The sequence below is a fragment of the Rhea pennata genome, chromosome Z (genome assembly GCF_028389875.1).
Source record: "Rhea pennata isolate bPtePen1 chromosome Z, bPtePen1.pri, whole genome shotgun sequence".
NCBI lineage: Eukaryota > Metazoa > Chordata > Aves > Rheiformes > Rheidae > Rhea > Rhea pennata.
In genome coordinates, this window is record NC_084702.1 from 23,691,119 (window position 1) to 23,711,708 (window position 20,590).

The 20,590-nt window shown below is 34.6% G+C and overlaps 1 protein-coding gene across 1 annotated transcript in view; it reads right to left on the reverse strand.

Moving 5' to 3' along the window:
* Positions 1-273: 273 nt before the first annotated feature.
* PTAR1 (protein prenyltransferase alpha subunit repeat containing 1) overlaps positions 274-20,590 on the reverse strand; it is a 32,946-nt gene continuing 12,629 nt past the window's right edge. The window contains exons 3-7 of the mRNA XM_062599729.1: positions 17,021-17,087; positions 11,849-11,953; positions 7,827-8,040; positions 2,302-2,618; positions 274-855 (exon numbers count right to left, since the gene is read on the reverse strand). Of these exons, the coding sequence (XP_062455713.1) occupies positions 507-855; positions 2,302-2,618; positions 7,827-8,040; positions 11,849-11,953; positions 17,021-17,087 (1,052 nt within the window). The 3' untranslated portion in view covers positions 274-506. The remainder of the gene's footprint in view (positions 856-2,301; positions 2,619-7,826; positions 8,041-11,848; positions 11,954-17,020; positions 17,088-20,590) is intronic.

A 20,590-nucleotide genomic window follows, 5' to 3' on the forward strand; every position in this document is an offset into this window, starting at 1 on the left:
CAGTCTGGTCTTCTATCAAAGACTGCTAATACAAAAATAATAGCCCTCGCTGAACAAAGCCTGAACCCAATAAGGTTTTGTAACATACTAGCAGGATCTACTACAGTAAAGAGGAACAAAATGGAAACAGTTTAAGCCGATACTGACAGATCCTTCTGTTTCTTTTCAAGACACTCCACCTGTTTCAAAAGCATTTCAGACTCTTTTCTTAAAGCCAAATTATTCAGAGTCCATTTTAATATAGAAGTTAAAAAATAGGAAAATAGTATGATAGGAAGCTGCCACAAGTAGAAAGAGAATGATTTTTAAAAGGATTAAAGATAGCAAAATAGTATGCTAGTTCTTTATTAGAGTGACAGACATCTACTCTGAATATGAACTTTAGCATTGACCATTAAAAGTGAGAATCACATGGTTAGCTAACACTTGCAACCAAGACATGCATTTGTGTCTGAAAAGAGAATATTGCACTATAAGAATCACCCTGCAGGCTTTGAACTTTTCCTTCACTGACCTAAAAAAGTAACTAACCATTTTCGATATGCAGTAGCAAATCTGATTTGATCCACGTCTCTACAAGTTGACAAAACTTTGTCAATGAACCTGTATTCCATTTCTGGGCCAAGGGAGTCCTGCATAGGGGCACGCTTCAGACGTTTTGTTTCTTGGGTATAACCTTGCTTGCTGCTGGATTCATTCAAACCATCAACATCCATAGCATGTGCCAGGTGACTGGTCGCAGGACTGGGTTGTGAACTATTCAAAGTTTCATCACTGCTGTCCACAGATGACACCACCACATTTAGAAGAGGAATTTTGTTGTGTAGGTGGTGCTGAAGGTAGAATACACGCCTTCTTCAGAGAAAAAGAAAGGAAGAAAGAAAGAAAAAGTCATACACTGAATATAATCTACTGCCATTGCTGAACATATTTATATTAAATGTCAGTTTGCCATACCAGCAGATTTTCCCACAAACACAGTAAATTCCAGCTGACTGAAAGCAGATAGAGAGTGTGCTAGCTTCAAGTTTAACAAACAGAAATGAATCCTTGCATTTCTCTACGTCTAGCTCAGAAGTAAAAATTACACCACTATCCAACCAACGGTATCTCAAACATCTTTTAAGGAACTGCGAAGTTTACTATTTTCCTTCCAAACGGCTATTACTGCACAAAATCCACTAGCACAGTTCACATGCTACAGACAAGCTCAGAGGCACCATGCACTCAGTTACTTGATGCCAAGGTGAAGATAAGCAGCATAGGCAAAGGTGAGAAACATGTGCTGTTGCTGTCTATGCTAAAATGGTTCCAAAGCCATTCCTTCCAAACAGGAAGGCTTTTTTTTTTCTCTATTTCCAGAACAGATTTAATCTAGGATCGTCAAAAGCATTATGTATCATGTACAGATTCCTGCTATCTCAATGCGCCTGTAATCCTATGATGTCTGATCTCTGACTGAAACCTGACTGAAAACTGTATCAAAAAATATCTATATTTTTGGCATCAGAAGTCATCAGTGCAGTTTCTCTGTTCAGCATAGAAAACATCTGTCAAAGAAATGGATTTAACTGTGAAAGCAACCGTTGCATGTGTATCACAGCAGTTTCTCCCTCAGCCTCTTTCTGTATTTACCACACAGTTGAAATGTGATCCTATAAATGACGAGTCCTGAATTTAAGAAACAGAACAGATTTTGTACTTGGAAAAGGTACAAAACTACTTAATGCAACATACACTTTTCGTAGAAGGTTTGGGTAACATATCAGCACACATCCAAAAGCATAACTAGAGTGAGCCAGGTAACAAAACACTACGCTGAGAGAGAGAATCAAACACAAAAATATGTTATGTATTCATTCATTTGAATGGAATGAAGCAAAAAAAAGAAAAAAAAAGGGGGGGGCTTAGACAATGCTGCTACTACCTATCCAGGGATGAATACCCAGCTGGCAATATGGAGGTTTTCTGCAGTTGATGCATCTTTTGTCTATCTTTTGTCCTTTTAAATATTAAGTGTGAGGAGGTTGATTAACAGTAAGGATGTCTCTGGCACCAGCTGCCCTCTAGAGGGAGGGACACAAGGAGCTTAAGCCTACAAGGTGCTTAAGCTCAATCAAATTATCCATTCAATAGCTCTGGAAAAGGTTCAAGAGAAAAATAAAAGGCTCAGAATACATTAGATTAGAAGTCTGTTAATGAGCAGTACATTTTAAGTTCAGAACAACTATATTTCTGAAAACATTAGGCAAAGAACAATCCAATAATCAGAACAACACTCTTCTGACAAAATCCTCTTACCTATGACACCACAAAGTTTCATGCCCTGGATAAGTATCAATTAAATCAGTGCAGAGTTCTAACTCTTCGTTTAAATGATGGGGGAGATCCATGCTCTGTTCTTCTGCACAGGCAGCCTCTGCCACTTCACCTTCCTCCTCCTTTTGAAGGCTAGGGGTTTGCTCATTTATCATTTGTTTTTGTACTAGCATATTATTGTCAGGCATAGTTCTGCCTATCAAGGACTTCAGCAAGAACTGGCGGTAATGAAATCCGCTATGGTCTGAAACATGTGTGGATACCCAATATTTAGTGGAAGAAAGTTCATCAAGAAGAACCTGAAATAAAAAGCAGTAACAGTAGCCAATCAGTATACAGGAGTAATTTATCAATACATTCCCAGACTGAGGTTCTCTCTCCACTGAATTTCTCAGAACTTACAGTCACTGTGATAATGGTTTTAGAACAGACACAAAGAAAATAAATAATCCATCATCCTTGTCCACTATGCCCTGACAGACACGTAGGCATCCCTGAACAAAAGCACTTGCACTTTCTCCAAACCTTGAAAAGTAGGAGTCTCAGAAATGTTCCCACAGGATCAATTAGAAAAAAAAAGAAAAAGAAAGAAAAAGAAGAATAGAAGGAGAAATAGATATTGATTTAAAATCTCAAAGTGGCTAGGAATAAAGATCATTTTAAGAGAAGTAAAAGGTTCACCAAACTACACTGAAGATACCAGGTAAAGGATTTTAAATTTTTCCTAGCGAATGATATGTCAGAGAACAGGGACTGTTTAAAAAATAAAATAAAATAAAAAAGAGGAGGGAGAAATTTAAAATAATTTATACCTTCATTTTCCAATAAATAATTTATAATATAAGTCCTAGAACCTGTGGAACACAAGACTATGTCTATAATTGCATTGCTTGACTTAAAATAGCTAATGAGTTAACTCCCAGAAAGGCTTTCAGATGAACTGTGATGAATTCCTACAGTGTTGCTGCACACGCATTTATAAAGTATTTGTTACCAAATAATTTTCATTAGGATTTTTTTAAGCCTTCAGAATAACTAGAATTTATTTCTAGGAAGACACAAAAGCCTAGTTACTGGACAAAGCTTACTTTACTTTTTTTTCTCTTCTTACTAGAGCTAATGGATATACTATCTAAAAGACTTAATCTCTTTCTTCATATTGCTCCTGCTTTTCATTTACTTCTATGGACTCTAGAAATAACCTTACTGGCATTTTCTCCCTTTTCATCACTTTTTCTAAGCTGCCTCCTTCACTTAATAGTTTTGATACAAAGAATGTTTCACAGGCAGAATACAGGTCAAAGTACTTCTTTTTTTCTCCTGAGCACAACAGAGACAGCCTCCTGGAAATAAACCATGTCTGTTCTAAAAGGTATTAGAGCAAATACAAGCAGTATAAACAGCATCTGAGACACTCAGTAGCCTTTCTTTGTCTTGACAAGAGATCACCACCATCTTCCTTTTTCATATCAGCAAACTGCTGTGCGCTATAAAGTAAGATACCACATATCTCTCTCAAGGAAGCAAAAACTCTCCATTTTCAGTCCTGCACTTTAAGTCATGTGACCAGCTTCTCTCTTCCCAAAAGACCTGAAGTTACTATCTTAAGTTACTGAACACTACTATTTTAAGATTCTACTAAAAACAACTGAAAACTGAAGAAGTATATGACAAAAATCAAACCAACCTTTACTCAGCTACTAAACACATAATGCGCAACTTAGTTCTTCGAATTACCTGATTTATTTGACTGATATGTTTTAAGCTACAATGTTAGAGGGGTGCATTGTGATTATGCATTTTAATTACTTCTATAAAATAGGGTAAAGGATTCCCAGCACTAAAACACCACTTTTAGAAAAGCAAGACAGAAAAATTCCATCAAATCTTTGGAGATCTACTAATAAAACAAAAAGGCTCTCCTCTAGGAATCTCAGAGGTTCAGTAATGGTGAAGGATGCTCTGAAGAACTAGAGGACTGAAAAATTGTTCTTAAAAAGAATTACTAATGTCTGACTTTAAATTAAAATATCTTTTTTTAAAAAAAAAGTCAACAGTTATCTTCATTTTAACAATAAATAGAACAAGTCCTTTATTATTTTTCCACGAATCAAACAGGAAATATCATGAATAACATGATTCTCTTTCTCTATTACTGACATCTCTTTCAAAGACTTTCTTTTATTTGAGGTGCTAAATAGAGTATAATGGAATCCATATCCTGCTGCAAAGTGCACTCTGTGAACTTCTCTCTCAAACTTCTGGATTTTTGTTCCCTCTTAGACCCTTCCTCTCTCTACCCCTTTCTTTTTTAAGATGGTAACCACCACAAACTTCCTCTTCAATCTTGGACAATAAATGAAAAGGGAGCCCAGTTAGGGAAAAATGTTCATATAATGAGATAAATAAGTCAGCCTCCTCTCATATAAAAAAATCAGGAAGCTGTGGTGGTCCAGTTACTCCAGCAAAAGTCGAAGACTTTCTGGGAATGACTACAGGAAAAAAACTTACTTTGTATCTTATGGCATACTTATGTGTTCAGGGAAGCTCACAAGACTAAGTTGTCTTAGTTTAAAACAGACAAATCTTAACTTAGATTAAAGAAAATGCTTTTTTCACATTCTTTTTGAAGTACACCCTGTTTTTTGCTGAAATACTTCTCCAGCATGTCAAGATGCACTTGAATTTTCACAGACTATACTGATACTACTAATTCTGGTTCTCCAGCTAATTATGTGTTTACGTATTTGTAGGTTCTTCCAGCCCATGTCTCCCCCATTAGCTAACAGCACTGTCATGTGAAAGAACATAAAAATTTAACTAAAGTGTTTTAGCCTTTTATGATGCATGTACTCCAACAATAGAAGGATTAGATTGATTAAGAATAATCCATTCTTGATAAACACAAAACGAATATTAATATTATTCAAAAACTAAACCTGGTAAAATGATTCAAATATTGCAGAAAAAACAAGTTGAGATGTCTATATTTAAACAAGACAGAATACTTTACTATCTAGTGTAAGAGTCAGAAAACAGTATTTTGTAAGAAAATCTTCATATAGGGCCTAACTTTCCACTCCTTTATTTCACATATTTTTCCTAGAGGAAGAGTCCCACCCAGTTTGAACTGAGTTTCAAACTGCTTTGGTTCTAGAAGTAGGATTACACACTAGGATTACAAAAACAAACAAACAAACAAAAAACCTCAATCCTTCCAAAACCAAACAAGCAATCCCCCTCCCCCCCCAACTTCAGGCAACCTTCAGAAATAAACTCAAAAGCAAAAAGTCTTCCCTCTGAGGCAGTTTGACAACTTTGTAATTGGTAAACCTATTTTAGAAGTTTCTATGATTGTACAACATATCCACTATTTTGGCAGGCACCTATTCTCTTGTACACATGTAATAAAAATGCCTAAAAGAAAAAAGAAATCAGGCAAGGTTCATATGCTAACAACAACATGGACTTAAATAATAAAGGTTCTTCCAATCTGAGGCAAACTTCACAGAACTAAATGACTGAAGAGTCGCAGTAATTGTTTTATTGGTCTTTTTTTCATCGTAGGTCTATTTTTCATCTCAATGACATTTACAGTTCTTTTCAGATGTTTAGACACAAAACTGGCTGATGATGCAAAATGAAACACTAAGCAAGAAGAAATCTTTATATATTTGTGAAAATCAGTTATGTTCTTTTTCCTTATTTTCCTTAATTCCTTTTTCTTCCACTGTTTCTGCCCCCATACCAAATCATGCAAATACTCACTTTCTGTCTTTTAAAAACTCCCTAGAAAAATACTGGATCTAAAAGTTATCAACAAAACTATCATCTTTTATGTTCCACACTGTTCCCTAGTTTTCCTGCAATCCAAGCATGTAATACAAGGTTATTTGAGAAGATGCATCAGTGTTGTGGAAAAGTATGTAATCGACATGGGGAATCTGCCCAATGGGTTAAACACATTATTCCATGAGCAGTGATAATAGTGAAATATTGCCAAGGGCTATGAAAGCCAGTTGGATGAAAATAGACAGAACATTCACTTCCTTAGTAACGAGGACAAAGGAGAGATCAGTAGGGGAACTGAGACAGCTGCCAAGGCACACAGTCTTGTGAGTGATCTAATAAATCTACAACATTTCCTACATAGCCATGCTTGTAACCTGTCATTATACAAAGCATTCACAATTGCCAATGAATAAAATCAGACAAATTCTGAGTCTAAAAAGAGTTACTTCTATCAAGTTGCTATTCTTTCCTTTATTCAAATCATTAAAGAATAACAGATGCAAAAAGCACTCGAGATGTTGTCCTTACCTTCAACCTACTGTCAACTAGAGGATAAAGCAATTGAACTTAATTAAAAGTGCTAACATTTTTTCTGTTCCCTCTTTCTTTTTCCTTTTTAATAGAGATATCGAAGATTAACGCAAAAGTCCTTATTTCATATAAACAGATCTCTAACCTCTGATCTATCCTGATCCAGTAATTCTTCTGAATTTTCCATAACTACCTTTCATACAAACTTACTTCGCTGATAAGACCTGATTCTGGGCTGTCTCTGTCAGAACCTAGAACATTCTTTCCATTTACCACTCAGCTCAAAGCATTACTTTTAATATTTGCCAGTTAACAATTAATAGGAAACATCAGCAAAACAACTGCCATCCCTAGTAGTGACCAGTCAGTAACACATGAAAAGAATGGCTCTGCAGACTCAACAACTGCCTAAAAATTCCTTCCTTAATCCCACACTATATTTATATATAGTGGCAATATATAGGCTAAAAGCCACGATTTCTGGTCAAAGTGAGAGTAACGGCCCAGTGAATTCTCCTAACAGCTTAGGAACCACAATATTATCAAACTGCCTAGATCATGTCACATCAATTAATTCCACTTAAAACAGGTGTCTGAATGTTTTAGATGTTACCATGTGACTTGAAATTTTTCCCATTGCATAATACATCCCTGCTGAAGCTGAAATAGCACTCATGCATAAGCTCTGCCAAAAGATGCTCTTGGAGCTAAAGAAACCAGTTATAAACACAATTATGCTTTCTCTAAAATTCCAACTGTTTTCCTAACATTCAATATTCTGACACCATAAGGAAGTAGAATAAAGGAAGCACAACAAGAAATCACATTACACAATGAAAACAGTATCTGTCACATATTATTTTTCTGTTAGGAACTTCAAGTTCAGCACTAGAGATTTAATGTTCAGCTGTCCCTTCTTCTTTTTTTTTTTTTTTTTTTTTTTCAGCTCCTATAGTCCTATCTACCATCTACCAATTAATTAAAACTAACAGCTGGGCAGAAGCTGCACTGGCAAGAAAAATCCAAAATAGCACTCACTGCTGCAGTATTTTGCCCAGTCTTTTAAAAAATCCTATCTGCCTGTACTAGCTTGAAACGATACTCTCCCTCCACGTCATAGACCTGCTTGGCAAACCACTTAAAAAAAAAAAAAACTTAATACTTTATTCATTATTGTATTATACCTTCACAGTCAGTTTTCCCAAGTGCTGCAAAACCCAGATGCGATGGGACCAGGCATTGTAGTTGCTTGGGTATCTCCCAGCAGCTTCAGAGCAGACATCCATTTCTTCCTGCACTATTCGGTGAATTCTCTCCACAGGTGCTGCTCCCAAATTTCCTTTAGTCACAAGAGTGGGTAAGCAGTTTTCCTGAATTAGCTGTTGCAGCACCCATCGTCTGGTTAAATGGTGTACAGCGTTAATGATATGAGCAGAATTTTAAGGGGGAAAAAAAAAGTTTTCATTTATATTGATCAAGCAAGCTTTACTGAGATTTTTTTCTTTATTTGAGCTAAGTTGTAACTACAGGCTGAATAAAAAAGAAGTAAACAATCATCTGAGCTATTCTCATACTGCAAGCTATTGCTTTACAAACACAGTCCACAGTAACCTACATTTCCAGCTGTATTTCTACTTGTTCACCCACTCTAAGTTGTCACAGTTACTTATAGCATACCAAAAGAAAAGGAAATAGCATATTTAGGAAAAATACTGCTAGAACTGGCTGCATGTGATTTCTGGAAAGCACCCTCTTCAGTCACTTATGTAACGTTATAACCAAGTTTAAAAAAAAAAAAAGTCAGAAAAAGTGGTTCAAAAACTATTTATCTGCACTTCATGTTTACTTTTAATATATGTCAGTACTACTCAGAGCAAGCAAAATTAACTTCTGTACATTAAGAGGAGAAAGAAAATGCAACAAGATTGAAGTCTTTAAGGATTATGGTATAAATGAAACATTTTTACTACTGACTCATATACATCTGATTTGAAGTCACTGAGACAAATAGTGATTCCTATAAGGCTTTTTATTTTGGATTTATTTTTAGTTGTTTTTTTTTTAATGAAAAATGCATTTTGAGAGGTGTCTTCAATACTGAGCAAAATGTGTATTGGCAAAATCCTCACAAAACTAGAAAGGATCATAGTCATTAAGACTTTCAGACAGTAGCATGGTGTAAAGAAAATGGCTATGGGACCCCCCCCAGGAAGCCTCTGGAAAGCTGGACATCCTTTGGATAGTGAATCCTTCCCCCTTCCCCTATTTTGTACTGGTTCACAGCAATTTCAGAAATAGCAACAGATACTTTCAGAAAGATTGCAACTTTTAGGCAAAAAAAAAAAAACTTAAAATTACGATAAATTAAATTTAAAAGAATTCTGGCAATCCATCTGCTTTTTCTCCTGTTTGAAAGCATTTACAATATTCCTGTTCTTTAGCATTATTATATGCTTTTTTATAATGTGTTCTTTTTTAAAATTCAGTTAATCATTAGCACAATTTAAATTGAAAGACAATAGTGAGAATAATTTACTGGGATGCAATTTTTGAATTGATCGCTAGCCTCAGCAGAAGCGAAAAGCAGTGGATTCAACCAGCATTCACGCACTAGATTCCTGTATAGTATTCACTTGAACTAAAGATAGAGAGCCAAACAAATCATGCTCTTTGACTGTTACATGATTTTATTTTTTGAAATGAACCGTAATTTTGCAGACTTATTGTTTCTCCTTTAAAAATGTTTTTAATCCAAACTTGACCACTTCGTATTTCTGAACTTCAATTAGCAGATATACAAGAAATGAGAAATTCTAAAAACATTTAAGCTGGAGAATTGAATAGAAAGTCCTTCTTTTTTTAAAAAAAGGATAAATATTATTTAATTAATACCAATTTTTGGAAGATCATAAACTAAAAGAGATAATGAAAGACAGTTTATTTTAATCCTAAAATTATTTGTTTCTTAAACTAAGGACTGTTTATAAAACAAGGAATTTGGATAAATGAGAAATACAGATTTTTTTAAAAAAACAGAAGACTTCACTGTCTCTGATTATAACAAAAATACAAAGCCAAGTCCAAGCTACTTTCTAGACTTTTCCATGGAAAAAAAGAACGCCAAGATCTATCTCAGAATATTTTTAATATATCTCTTTGGTATCTGTTATATATCATTGTGTTATTTCAGAGGTTTTAAAGACATTTTTTGCTCTAACAAATTTGGAGAAAAGAAATGTTTTTTTTCTTTCTCTGCACGTATGTTCCCATTACTATTACTTAAGATATAGCATGCTTCAGAAATGTCTTGGTTTAGGCAAAATGTATCTGAGAAGTTCAGTTTCTGGAATTACAGTAAATGAATGCAGGATTATTTGATGACAATTGTGCAATCAGTAAATACACTGACCATTTATGCACAAGATCTACATAAAACTTCAAAACAGTAATGAGTTGCAAAATGCAGTGCACAACGTATATGGCAAACTAACAGATGCTTGGACAGTGATATTGAGTGTACGTGCCATGTATAAGAAAAGGGATTTGAATATATGTTACTGTATTTAATTGCTCAATTCAATTCTTTTGCAGTTCTGTTTGCAATTTGGTAGCATATGGTAATACAAAATACTAAATAGACCACTACAATGATGCAGAAAATATTCTTGCACAGTGTGTTTTCTAACATGTACTATTAATCATGTTCAGGATAACCAAATCTGAACCAAGTACTTGTAAAATCCATTCTCAAATCCCCTTTTTTGTTTTGATCAATTACGAGAAAGAGCAACTAATTACAACAGGAGTAAAAATATTCCCATTTTAGGATTGTATAGAACTTATAGGCAGAAGTTTTTATTATTTTTAAGATATAAGGATACATTAAGAACTTACAATTCTGATTAATTTAACAAGAATGTATTGTTGATCAAAATATACACACTGCACCAGGTTCAGCATGAGTTACATGCTGAAATTCATTTTCCAATGTTGGGTACGACATAGGTAGGGCTAAATGATGGTAAAGTGCATAGTTTTTCTCCTCTCATTATTTCTACATGCTCCTTTTGCTCCACACAATGCAGTCAGGCAGCATGAATAAGTTGGATATGATAAAAAGCAGTTGGAGAGCAACAAAATGAAAAGTCAAGAGTGCAAAAATTCATTAACTTTGTTGCTATATCAACACTATTAAGAAAAAATAAACATAAATTATACAGGTGCTTGTAAGGTAAATAGAATGTAATGCATTTTACATTACTAAGTTTTATGTTAAAATTCAGAATTATGTCCCTGCACACATAAGAGTTTACCAGTAACTCACACTTCCAAAAATTTGTATGTTATGAGTAAGACTGAAGCTTTATTTAATTCTCAATAAAACCTGAATCCATTGATGAGCTACCAACTTATTGTTGTTCTAACACTGGACACAGTGTAAACTGTGTTTCTAATGTATTACATTCAAATCTCTTGAAAGCTGTCTATGAAAGGATGAATTATTATGTTGAAATATATAAAAAATATGCAGATAGCAAGAATTTTTATAACAAAGTTGAACAATATAGATATACTTTACTCATTTGTGGTACAGGTATTTTATATACAGTCAATCGCAACTGAGATAACTCCATTATTGCTCAAATGCATGAAGCTATCTTTTCAAAAAAGATGTTTTGTTATTTCAATGCTCATTTTGACTTAATGATATTTCATATGTTAGACATGACAAAAATAAATTCACCACACCAAAAAGACCATAATGGAATAGAAAAGAGTCCAACTTCAGTTACAAAAATTAACCGTTTATTGTATTTCTGGAATGTCTGTAAGCAATCAATATGATACTAAATTGATATATGTTGGGGAGGGAACAACAATGCTCAAATGGTCATTCTTACGTGAGTCAGAATTCTCAAACTGAGAATTTTAGGTGCTGCAAGAAATGACAAACCATTAGGAAAAGAGCAATCCTCCCCCTCCAAAGTTGTATTAAAAATATGCAACATAAAAGAATGCATATTATTTTAGCCAAAGTACAAAATACAGAAAGGTATCTTCAAAAGCCAAAACACACAATTTTATGGCTGGATCAAAGAATCTGCTCTATTTCTAGATGTCCTTCGTCTATCACTCTCCCCGACAGAAGGAAAGCTGAGGAAAAAGGTTTGTATTTTGGGAATAGTACAAGGCAACAAAAACAAACCTATGAATCCACGTTTCTGGACTTTTTGGAAACTTGGTTAACGCCAGTTTTCCAAGATGCAAATCTTTAAGTGGATTTAAAGTGCCAGACAGTATTAATTCTTTCCTACAAAAGATAAAATAAATTTGTATGAATAAAAAATGTAACCCAAAACCAAAAGACAAATCCCAGTTACAAACAGAATGGCATTTCCTTTGTAGTATAATACTACTTTACTATTAAACTACAAGATAAAGAGCCCTCAGTGGATTAATCCATTCCATTATATCAATTACACCCTATTCAACTAGTCTCAACAAAAATAAACTCAAATAAAAAAACTGTATCTTAACGTAAACACACACAATCTTTTGATTCCCAAATCTAAGCAAAGATTGAGAGAGTAAACTGTATTTGAGTATTTGTATATTATCTGCATACTCAAAAAGCATCTCAGTAACACAAGCTATCTTTCTTGGATAAACAACTTCAATATAGGGTTGTATATGTGATTAAATATTATTTGAAAGTAGGCCCTTAAGTCACTCTGTACACCTGAAACACAGTCATTCTTCCATGTAGCCTCCTCTTTTCCTCCTTTTTTCTCTCTATGCACACTTTTAAGTACGATTCAAGGTATGATATCAAGGATACTTAAATTTAGAGGAAGGGAAAAATATGTTAAATGTCTGTACTATGTTTTAAGCCTTACCAAAAAAGCAAATGTACTCAAATGTGTAATTTGTAAATCTGCTTAAAAATAATAATAATAGTAATTCAAAGTGAAAAGTCCAAATTTTCTTTTCTTTCTTTCTTTTTTTTTCTTTTCTTTTTTTTTTTTTTTAATGAAACTCCTTGCCCTAAATCCTTTGTCTTTCTAGGTTAATATAAACTCTTATTGCCCTTCCTAAGTGTATTTTAGACACTTTCCTGTCATCCTGCACTCCAAAGAAATTACTCTCCATATCCCATTTTCCAATCTAGCAGATAGCTACTGTGAAGTGAAGATGAGAACTGGTACAGTGAATTTCAAAGCTTCCACACATAGGCAACACAGAATTCCCAGAACCTCCAAGTCAAAATAAAACACGTAATATGGTTTTAAAGTTATGGACGTAGCTGCACAAATAATTTGAAATAGTCTTTTGATGTGAATATTTACTGCCATTATCTGCTTTGGATAGCCGTGCAGGGTTCATTCATTTGTTTTCAATAGGATCTAAATAGTCACAGACCCACTCTGTTAGGTTTGGCTATGCATTGCTTTAATTGAACTGCTACTCACCCATAGACCTAGAAGCTAACGGTGGCAACAGTAAGATTAAGCAAAGCATTATTTCAACGCAAGGAAAATGATTATGTTTGTACAATGCTGTTATTGACTAAAAGATGATTCCAGAGAACACAATGGGGGTGGTAGCCTAGACACATTTGTAGCTTCTGAATGAATGGTTGAACAAATTCATAAGTAGGTTTTGCTCCTGATTTCTAGTGAAGTCAGTAGAGAACTGCCGGAAGAGATCAGAAAATATAGTTACTGGGACATTCATTTTTATCTGAATCAAGAACCAGCAGACTGATGTTTTTATTAGGTGCAAAGTAGAAAATCCTGGTATCAGCCAGGAATGGCAGATTGACCAGACTCTTCAGGCACTACACAGTTTCAGTGCTTTGCCATTGTGAAACAGTCTAGAGAACAACTCAGGGAACAGAAGTACTAAGAGAGGAAGAAAGAACTGGCCTAATTCTGTAATAAAAAAAGGTGACATTTTGCTAAAAATCATCAACCGCATAAATGAAGAAAAAGTGGCTTACATTATCCTAAAATTTAAAACAAATATAGGCACACATTTAACACAGATGGAGATAACCAGGCAGCTACCTCTCAAGATGTAAACTCTTGGTGGAAATATTGTTCTTCCTATACGAAAGTATAATCTGATAATAGGCTCACACATATTTATTCTTCAACTTTCCAAAACTTAGAGCAAATTTAAGAATATTATAAACAAGATTCAGTTTCACTGCTGCAGCAGAGAAGTAGTTTTTAGTTTAACAGGTCTTTATACATGAGCTCCTCCTATACACAAATAAGCTGTTTCAGGCACAGGTATGACTAAAGTATTACATACCCCAAAGAGCACAGGCTCCTTAAGTGAACATCTAACGCAGGATATACAATTTCCATCTCACTTTTTGCCATGTGAACCATGGTTAATTCTTCAGCCTTCAGAATTATAGCTCTCATAGAAAATAATCTGAACTGCTTTTCAATTGCCTCAAGTTTTCACTGATATCTTTTAAGCCATTGATATCTTATGGGAAAATGTTTGACTCTCAGAGCTTCTTGTTATCCGATGTCCATTAACCTTTGATCAATTGTATCTTTCAGCAAGTGTATCAGCAAGAAAAATCATATACGCAGTACTCTGCACACATTTCTGTGACAATTCCTTCAGTAACTTACATACGGATTTTAGTCATTTTAGCTTGGAATATTTTTCAACTTTCAAAAACTGAACATAACTGAAATAATGATAAATGGTTGCAAATGTTTGTTCCTCTTGTTGCCTATTCAGTATAAACAGATTATTTTGTTGATTAGCAAGATTTTGTCTCTCTTTTTTCCAAGTGGCTTTTAAATTTCGTTTGAGTTCTACAAAAAATTACATGTCTTACACTCCCCAGCATGCTTTGCTATGCTATATAATTAGTTCTTGCTCAGTTCTCATGGTTCCAGTTATATTTGCTGCCCTCCTATGTCTTCCTAATTATTTTTAATTAAAATAAATAAATAATACACAAACCTTTACAGGCAAGTTTTAAGTGTTTAGAATATCACCAAAGTCAAGACAGGTTATCTGTTCCTAGCAGGCAACAGAATCTAAGTTTTACCTTCTGCTGCGCATCATTAACCAGGCAAAATCTCTTTAATAGTTAGTTGGGTCCAAGTGTTCATTAGCCTTCACCTCTATTACATTAGAGTCCCTCGCTCTGCTGAGTCCCGTCTGCATTCCTACAAAGAGATTTCCTTTTCCTACTTTCAAACAACTCTTTTCCTGTCTCTCTAGATTCAATGCTGTTGGGTCTTTTGTGACCTGTGAAGTTCTCAGTTACAAAAATCTAGTAGAGAATTGAACACAGGAAACAGGGATTATCTCAGCCTAAAATGAAACAATACTATACTCTACAGGCAGCACTCTACAGGAAGGGTTGCTGTTACAGAATTTTGGTAAATAATTGCATTTTTGGGTTTTTAGGGTTCCTAGAGTCCATTACCCTTCCTCCACTCCAGATAAAATGAGGAATTTGAATGTGGAGAATGTAAGAAAGATCTGATACAACAAAGACCTGTTGAGTAAATTTAAAACATTCTACTGCAAGCAGAGTGCAAATTGCAAACAATTATGCTCCCAGCTTATTCCTACTCACTGTAAGGTCATACCTTGCACATCTGTCTGGAACACAGTCTATCTTCCACACTGTGACTCAATATACCAGACACATCTGGCTAGCTTGATCTGTAATCTGGTGACAATTTAGTAGGTATTTCATAGAACAGAAGACAGGATGCAGTGTTTCAGCTGAGGTCATGCCACTTAATGGTACCTAGCTTTTAAAAGAGCCAACTCCCAGCAGCAGCCTAAATCAGTATAGTTTTAGATTCAGTGTAGGTTTAGATTCAGCTACCCTAACTTTGGGTAGGGTAGACTAAACAGTATATTCCACAACTGTTAATGGATGGCTGATACAACACCAGGTTCTCTCTGAACACTACACAGCTGCTTCAAAGATTTAAATGTCACAGAACAGAAAACAATCCTTACTCATATCCCAAAATACTTGTATTCAGTGTGCAACTTTAGACTACTCATCTGATGTATGTCCTACTAAACTCTTTCAGTTGTCATACAGAAAAAAAGCACTGACTAATAAGGATGGACAATACAGTGGATGCATTTTCAAAAAAAAAAAAAAACACTAAAATAAAAACCTAGATTCAGTTCTAAGTACCAACAAGATAACATTTACACATGCTGTTGATTTCATTTCATCACTCTATATCTATATGGCAGCATATCAAGGGTACACTTTTTCATGATAGTAAGGTCTGTGTTATCACCTTCACACCCCTTTCCTTAGACCTGAGACAACGGAAGAATAAGGTCACAGTGCAATCCTTGGGAACTATACCAGCCTTGAAAGAAGAGCTGAATTTGCTCTTTTTTGCTAGGGCTGATAGCTTTCCAAAGATAATACCTTTCTAGCTTGTTTTTCCTACTGTAATAGAGTATCTTAACTGCAAGAAGTCTATTTTTAATACTGAAAACCCTCCCAGATACCAAGAAATAATCTCCTGCCAACCCTCCCATCCCTCTAAAATTATTCTTTTAAGACTGTCCCTAGTCTAGCCTATGCAGGAGAAAGTGAGTATTTCCCTACCTGTGCTCTCTATACAAAAATAAGATGCTGTCACTGGGACTGTTGTCACTCTTGCATAGACAAGAGCAAGAAAGCAAATTCCTTCTTCTCTTCCACAAAGCTAGGTCCTAAATAGCAAGGTACTACAGCATGAGCAATACTGAAGCCAGACTAATCGCAACAGGTACAGAAAAAAAAGGAGAGAGGCAGGTGCAAAATGTGTCCAGGATAAAGCATTGTATCTTCCTACCCTTCTTTCATAGCCCATCTACATGGCAGAGTACTATTGAGCACTATTTAGCATTCATGAGCTACATGGATAAGGGCAGTAAATAGAACAGTTATCTCAAAATGACTCAGGTAAAGAGAGCTAAAATGAGAACAGTGAGAAAACACAACAGACATCATTTGGGTGCTATACAATTTAGGGAAAAGAGTATGCCCAGGTAAAGGTTACTGATTGCCTTCCTTAACTGACATGAGAAGAGTGGCAGCTCTACGCAACATATCCAAAAAGCATGAACCAATTGTGTTTTCACATGCAGTGATATAATCTTTAGTCTGCACTTAGGGAGGAAAAAACAAACAAAAAAAAAAAAACAGTTTGAAATATCTGATAGAGATAGAGAACAGATTTTTTAATTTCAGCACTTCTAGTAGAAAAGCTGTTGCTGAGTCACCCAGTACCTCTTAAAACAAAGCTTATGGCTGACTCACACGTAAGGTTGCTGGCCAAAGTCTTTATGATGCCATCCGCCGAGTGCAACATACCTTACATTCCAAGCAGTGGTGAAATCTGGGTTCAGTAGCAGCAGTGTACATGTGATATCTATCAGTTCTAAGGGATTAAACAAACAAACAAAACACAACAATTAATACCAATTCACATATAACAATAGTGTTCTCATTGCATTCCTGCAATCCCTGCACTTCCTGAAAGTCTCTTTTCCACTGCCTCCCTTACCTAGGATGCCCAGTCTGTAAAGTACTGCTAAGTTTCATTCCAAAAGAAATACTAGCTTAAATTAAGAGAAACATATGGCCAGTTTAGCTCCCCTTTCCTTGTCCTAATGAACTTCTATCACATCAAAGAAGTCATATCTAAGAAGTTAGGAGTTGGAAGTTTATGATCTTTACCTGTAATGCTATAATCAAAAATACAGTATGTTCTCAGAGTGGGACAGAGACTACACAGAATCTTTGAGAATTTAGTGATTTAAATTGCAGACATGCAACATAAGTCATAAACAAAGAACTACTCAAAGAAAATTCAACAACTTTGGGATGACAGTGACATAAAAATATACATTACTATTTCAGTACAACTCTGAGCTGTAGCTGCTTCTCTATACTGTACTCTATAAAAAGTATATATACTATAAAAACTACATCTAGGCAAATGAAACACTAACTATGAATCAGGATCACGGATCAAATTCAGCTATCTGGCTGCATAGCTATGTAACAGACAATATTTCCAATTCACTCTGAACTGACTACCTTGCTTTGCATTGCGACACTATGACTAATTCACTAAAGAACAAACAAAAGTGTCTATAATTTTGTTTATACCCTTTGTTTGTACAGTACAGACTGCAGATACATATTACACAAACTTTAACAGTGGCTTAAAAACCAAGAATGAGGCATGTGGTGGCTGATAATGGACCTAGTCTCTCCTTTTCCCTTTTTATTCCACCGCACCAATCAAGCAGTTTGATTTAGAAAGTAAAAAGCACAGAACATGAAGCTTTTCAACATAAAACATGCTGACAGTCTTCAATATATCAAGTTCATTGCCTTAATCTCTACTCTCGGGAGACAAAAGATCAGCTCAGTTAATCCATCTCTGCAGTTGCAATTCTTAAATTTATATGGTAATTTTATGATTAAACAATCATAAATGGAACAAAATTATCCAGGTTTCTACTGTCGAGAATGGTTGGTCAGATTCCATCTCGCTATGGAGAGCTACTTATGATACTAAATAGACCACACTAAATTCCATGCGATTTCCAGCAAATGAGAATCACTGCACTACTTTTTAAAGGAAAAAAGATGAAAAGGAAAAGGAAAAAGGAGGATGTCTCATTAAACTATCTCTCTTGTTGCTCAGTTAATGTGACTGAAAAATCAAAGTTAAAACAAAAATCCACTGATGATACAAAACAATTATGGAATACAATAATGCAAAATGCACATAAAATTGACACCATGTATCTTTCAAGTGAGATGGTCTTCAGAAAAATAAGTTGTTAGCCAACATTTAAGAAACTGGCCAAAAAGTGGAACACCTCCCCAGTTAATATACTTACAGTATATTACTGTATGACTTATTGTTCGTTTATGTCAAACAAAATACTCATGTATTTCTCACGATGCTTAGGAGCATCACTAAGTTCACTTAGGAAAATGTGTTATGTTATATAGTACCGTAGTGAAAAAAAAATCTTCAGGGTGCTGGGCAAATTTTCCTCTTAGGTGTTATGGTGATACTTGAAAAAATTACTTGAAAGAATGAATTCAACTTTGTAGTTCATGTTTTGTAGTTAAGGGCTTTTTTTCTTCCCCTGTAATAGAACATTCCCCTTTGAAAATCTCTTTCTTGCCAGGGCACGAACATTTCTAACATGATGCAATGCTTGTAATTCCTGATATGCTGCCTAAACATATAATGAAAATTCTTTGACTTATCCATCCCTGAACCAGCAAAGTACCTAAACACCTACTAAATAAATACCTATTTAAACAGATAAATTGACCAAATGAAAGTTCCAATATTACTCACATATTTAATTTAATCATCTATTAAGTGTTTTGCCAGCTACTGTTTCAATTTTGTATATAAAAAAAAAAAAAAGTCTGAGGGGAAACATTTAACAAAGCAGCACTAGTTTTAGAATGAGAAAAATACACTACATGGTGAGCTCTAGTTGTTTTGTGTACATTTTCCATTTTATCTTCTCAAAGTATTAGTGATTATTCCATCTTTTTAAGAGCTCTCAATTGGAGATACCATGCATATATATAATCAAATTGTCTGAGTATTTCATTATTATTACCTAGTGTCACAAACAAGATACACACATAGAAAGCATTCTGCCTTTCAAAATGCAATGAGACAAGAATTAATAACAACTCTTCCAAGGTAATACAAATTTTTCCTCTTTACATCAAATTCACAATATCTACAATATGGCAACTGTCAGTTTCTTTTAGGGAAAAAATTAGGAATTATAATCTTTGTTGCTAAGTGGAAAGAAAGGCTAAACATTTTGGGCTATTCCATTTTTACCCCATTCAGCCAATCGTCTCTCCAACAGGTGATTATTTAAAAAACAAAAACAAACAAAAAAAACTTTAATGTTATCTTTTCCCCAAGACAAAAGTTGCATACATCTTAAGTTAATCTAAACTACCAGCAAATTGCTGTCTTAGTATAATTTAAAGCAAATAATAAAGCATTCAGAGCACCAAATCTACCTTCATTAACACCTTCCATTATTGAACGATATACTGAACTATATTTTCAGTTAATTTTTACTTTGCCAAAAAGTTTGTAGGCTGCTCCTAAATGCTCCAATGCTTCTGCTCAACCATGGATGTACCTACCCAACAGGACAGTAAAATAAAGGAGATCTGTCTGCAGGATCTTTTTCATTTATTACAGTTGGAAGGTATGCAGTCAATGAAACAACAAAATGTATGACAACAAAGAAAAAAAAATAGAGAGCATCAGAATGCTGAGAAGAATGAGATCATAGTATAGAGATTCTGATATAAAAAAAAAATCTTAGCTTTTGAGTGTCTGATTTTGTAATTTTAATAATGTTTTTAGTAATTATTAGGTAACATTAATATCTATCCTGTGACAGACAAGCTATGTTAAGCAAAACATTATTACAGTCTAGTTCAATCTGTCTTTCAAATACTTTTAAAAAATAATTTTGATAGCTTGCATGACTCTACTTCAAAGGGTATAGTTTGTTTATCCTACTGCATCACAATTCCCAGTTTACATGGTTATTCTGGTAATGTCAAAGGTCAGCAAAAGCATTAAACAGACCTCAATTTAAATAGAAGCATGTCTACCATCTTTTCTATTTTCCCACTACAGAAGTGTTGGAAAGAAATTCACCGTATCCTGAATGTTATTAAAGGAAGGAAGAGGACAAACGGAAAAACTCAAAACAATACCTGTTCTTTCAGTTTCATCATCTTTGACATTATCTGTAACAAACAACATATGATGATTTCATAAAGTGTGAATTCTGAGCCAGAGATGTCACAATGACACAATTCTAGTAACCTCTGTATCTCTGTTGTAACTTTTTCAGTAGA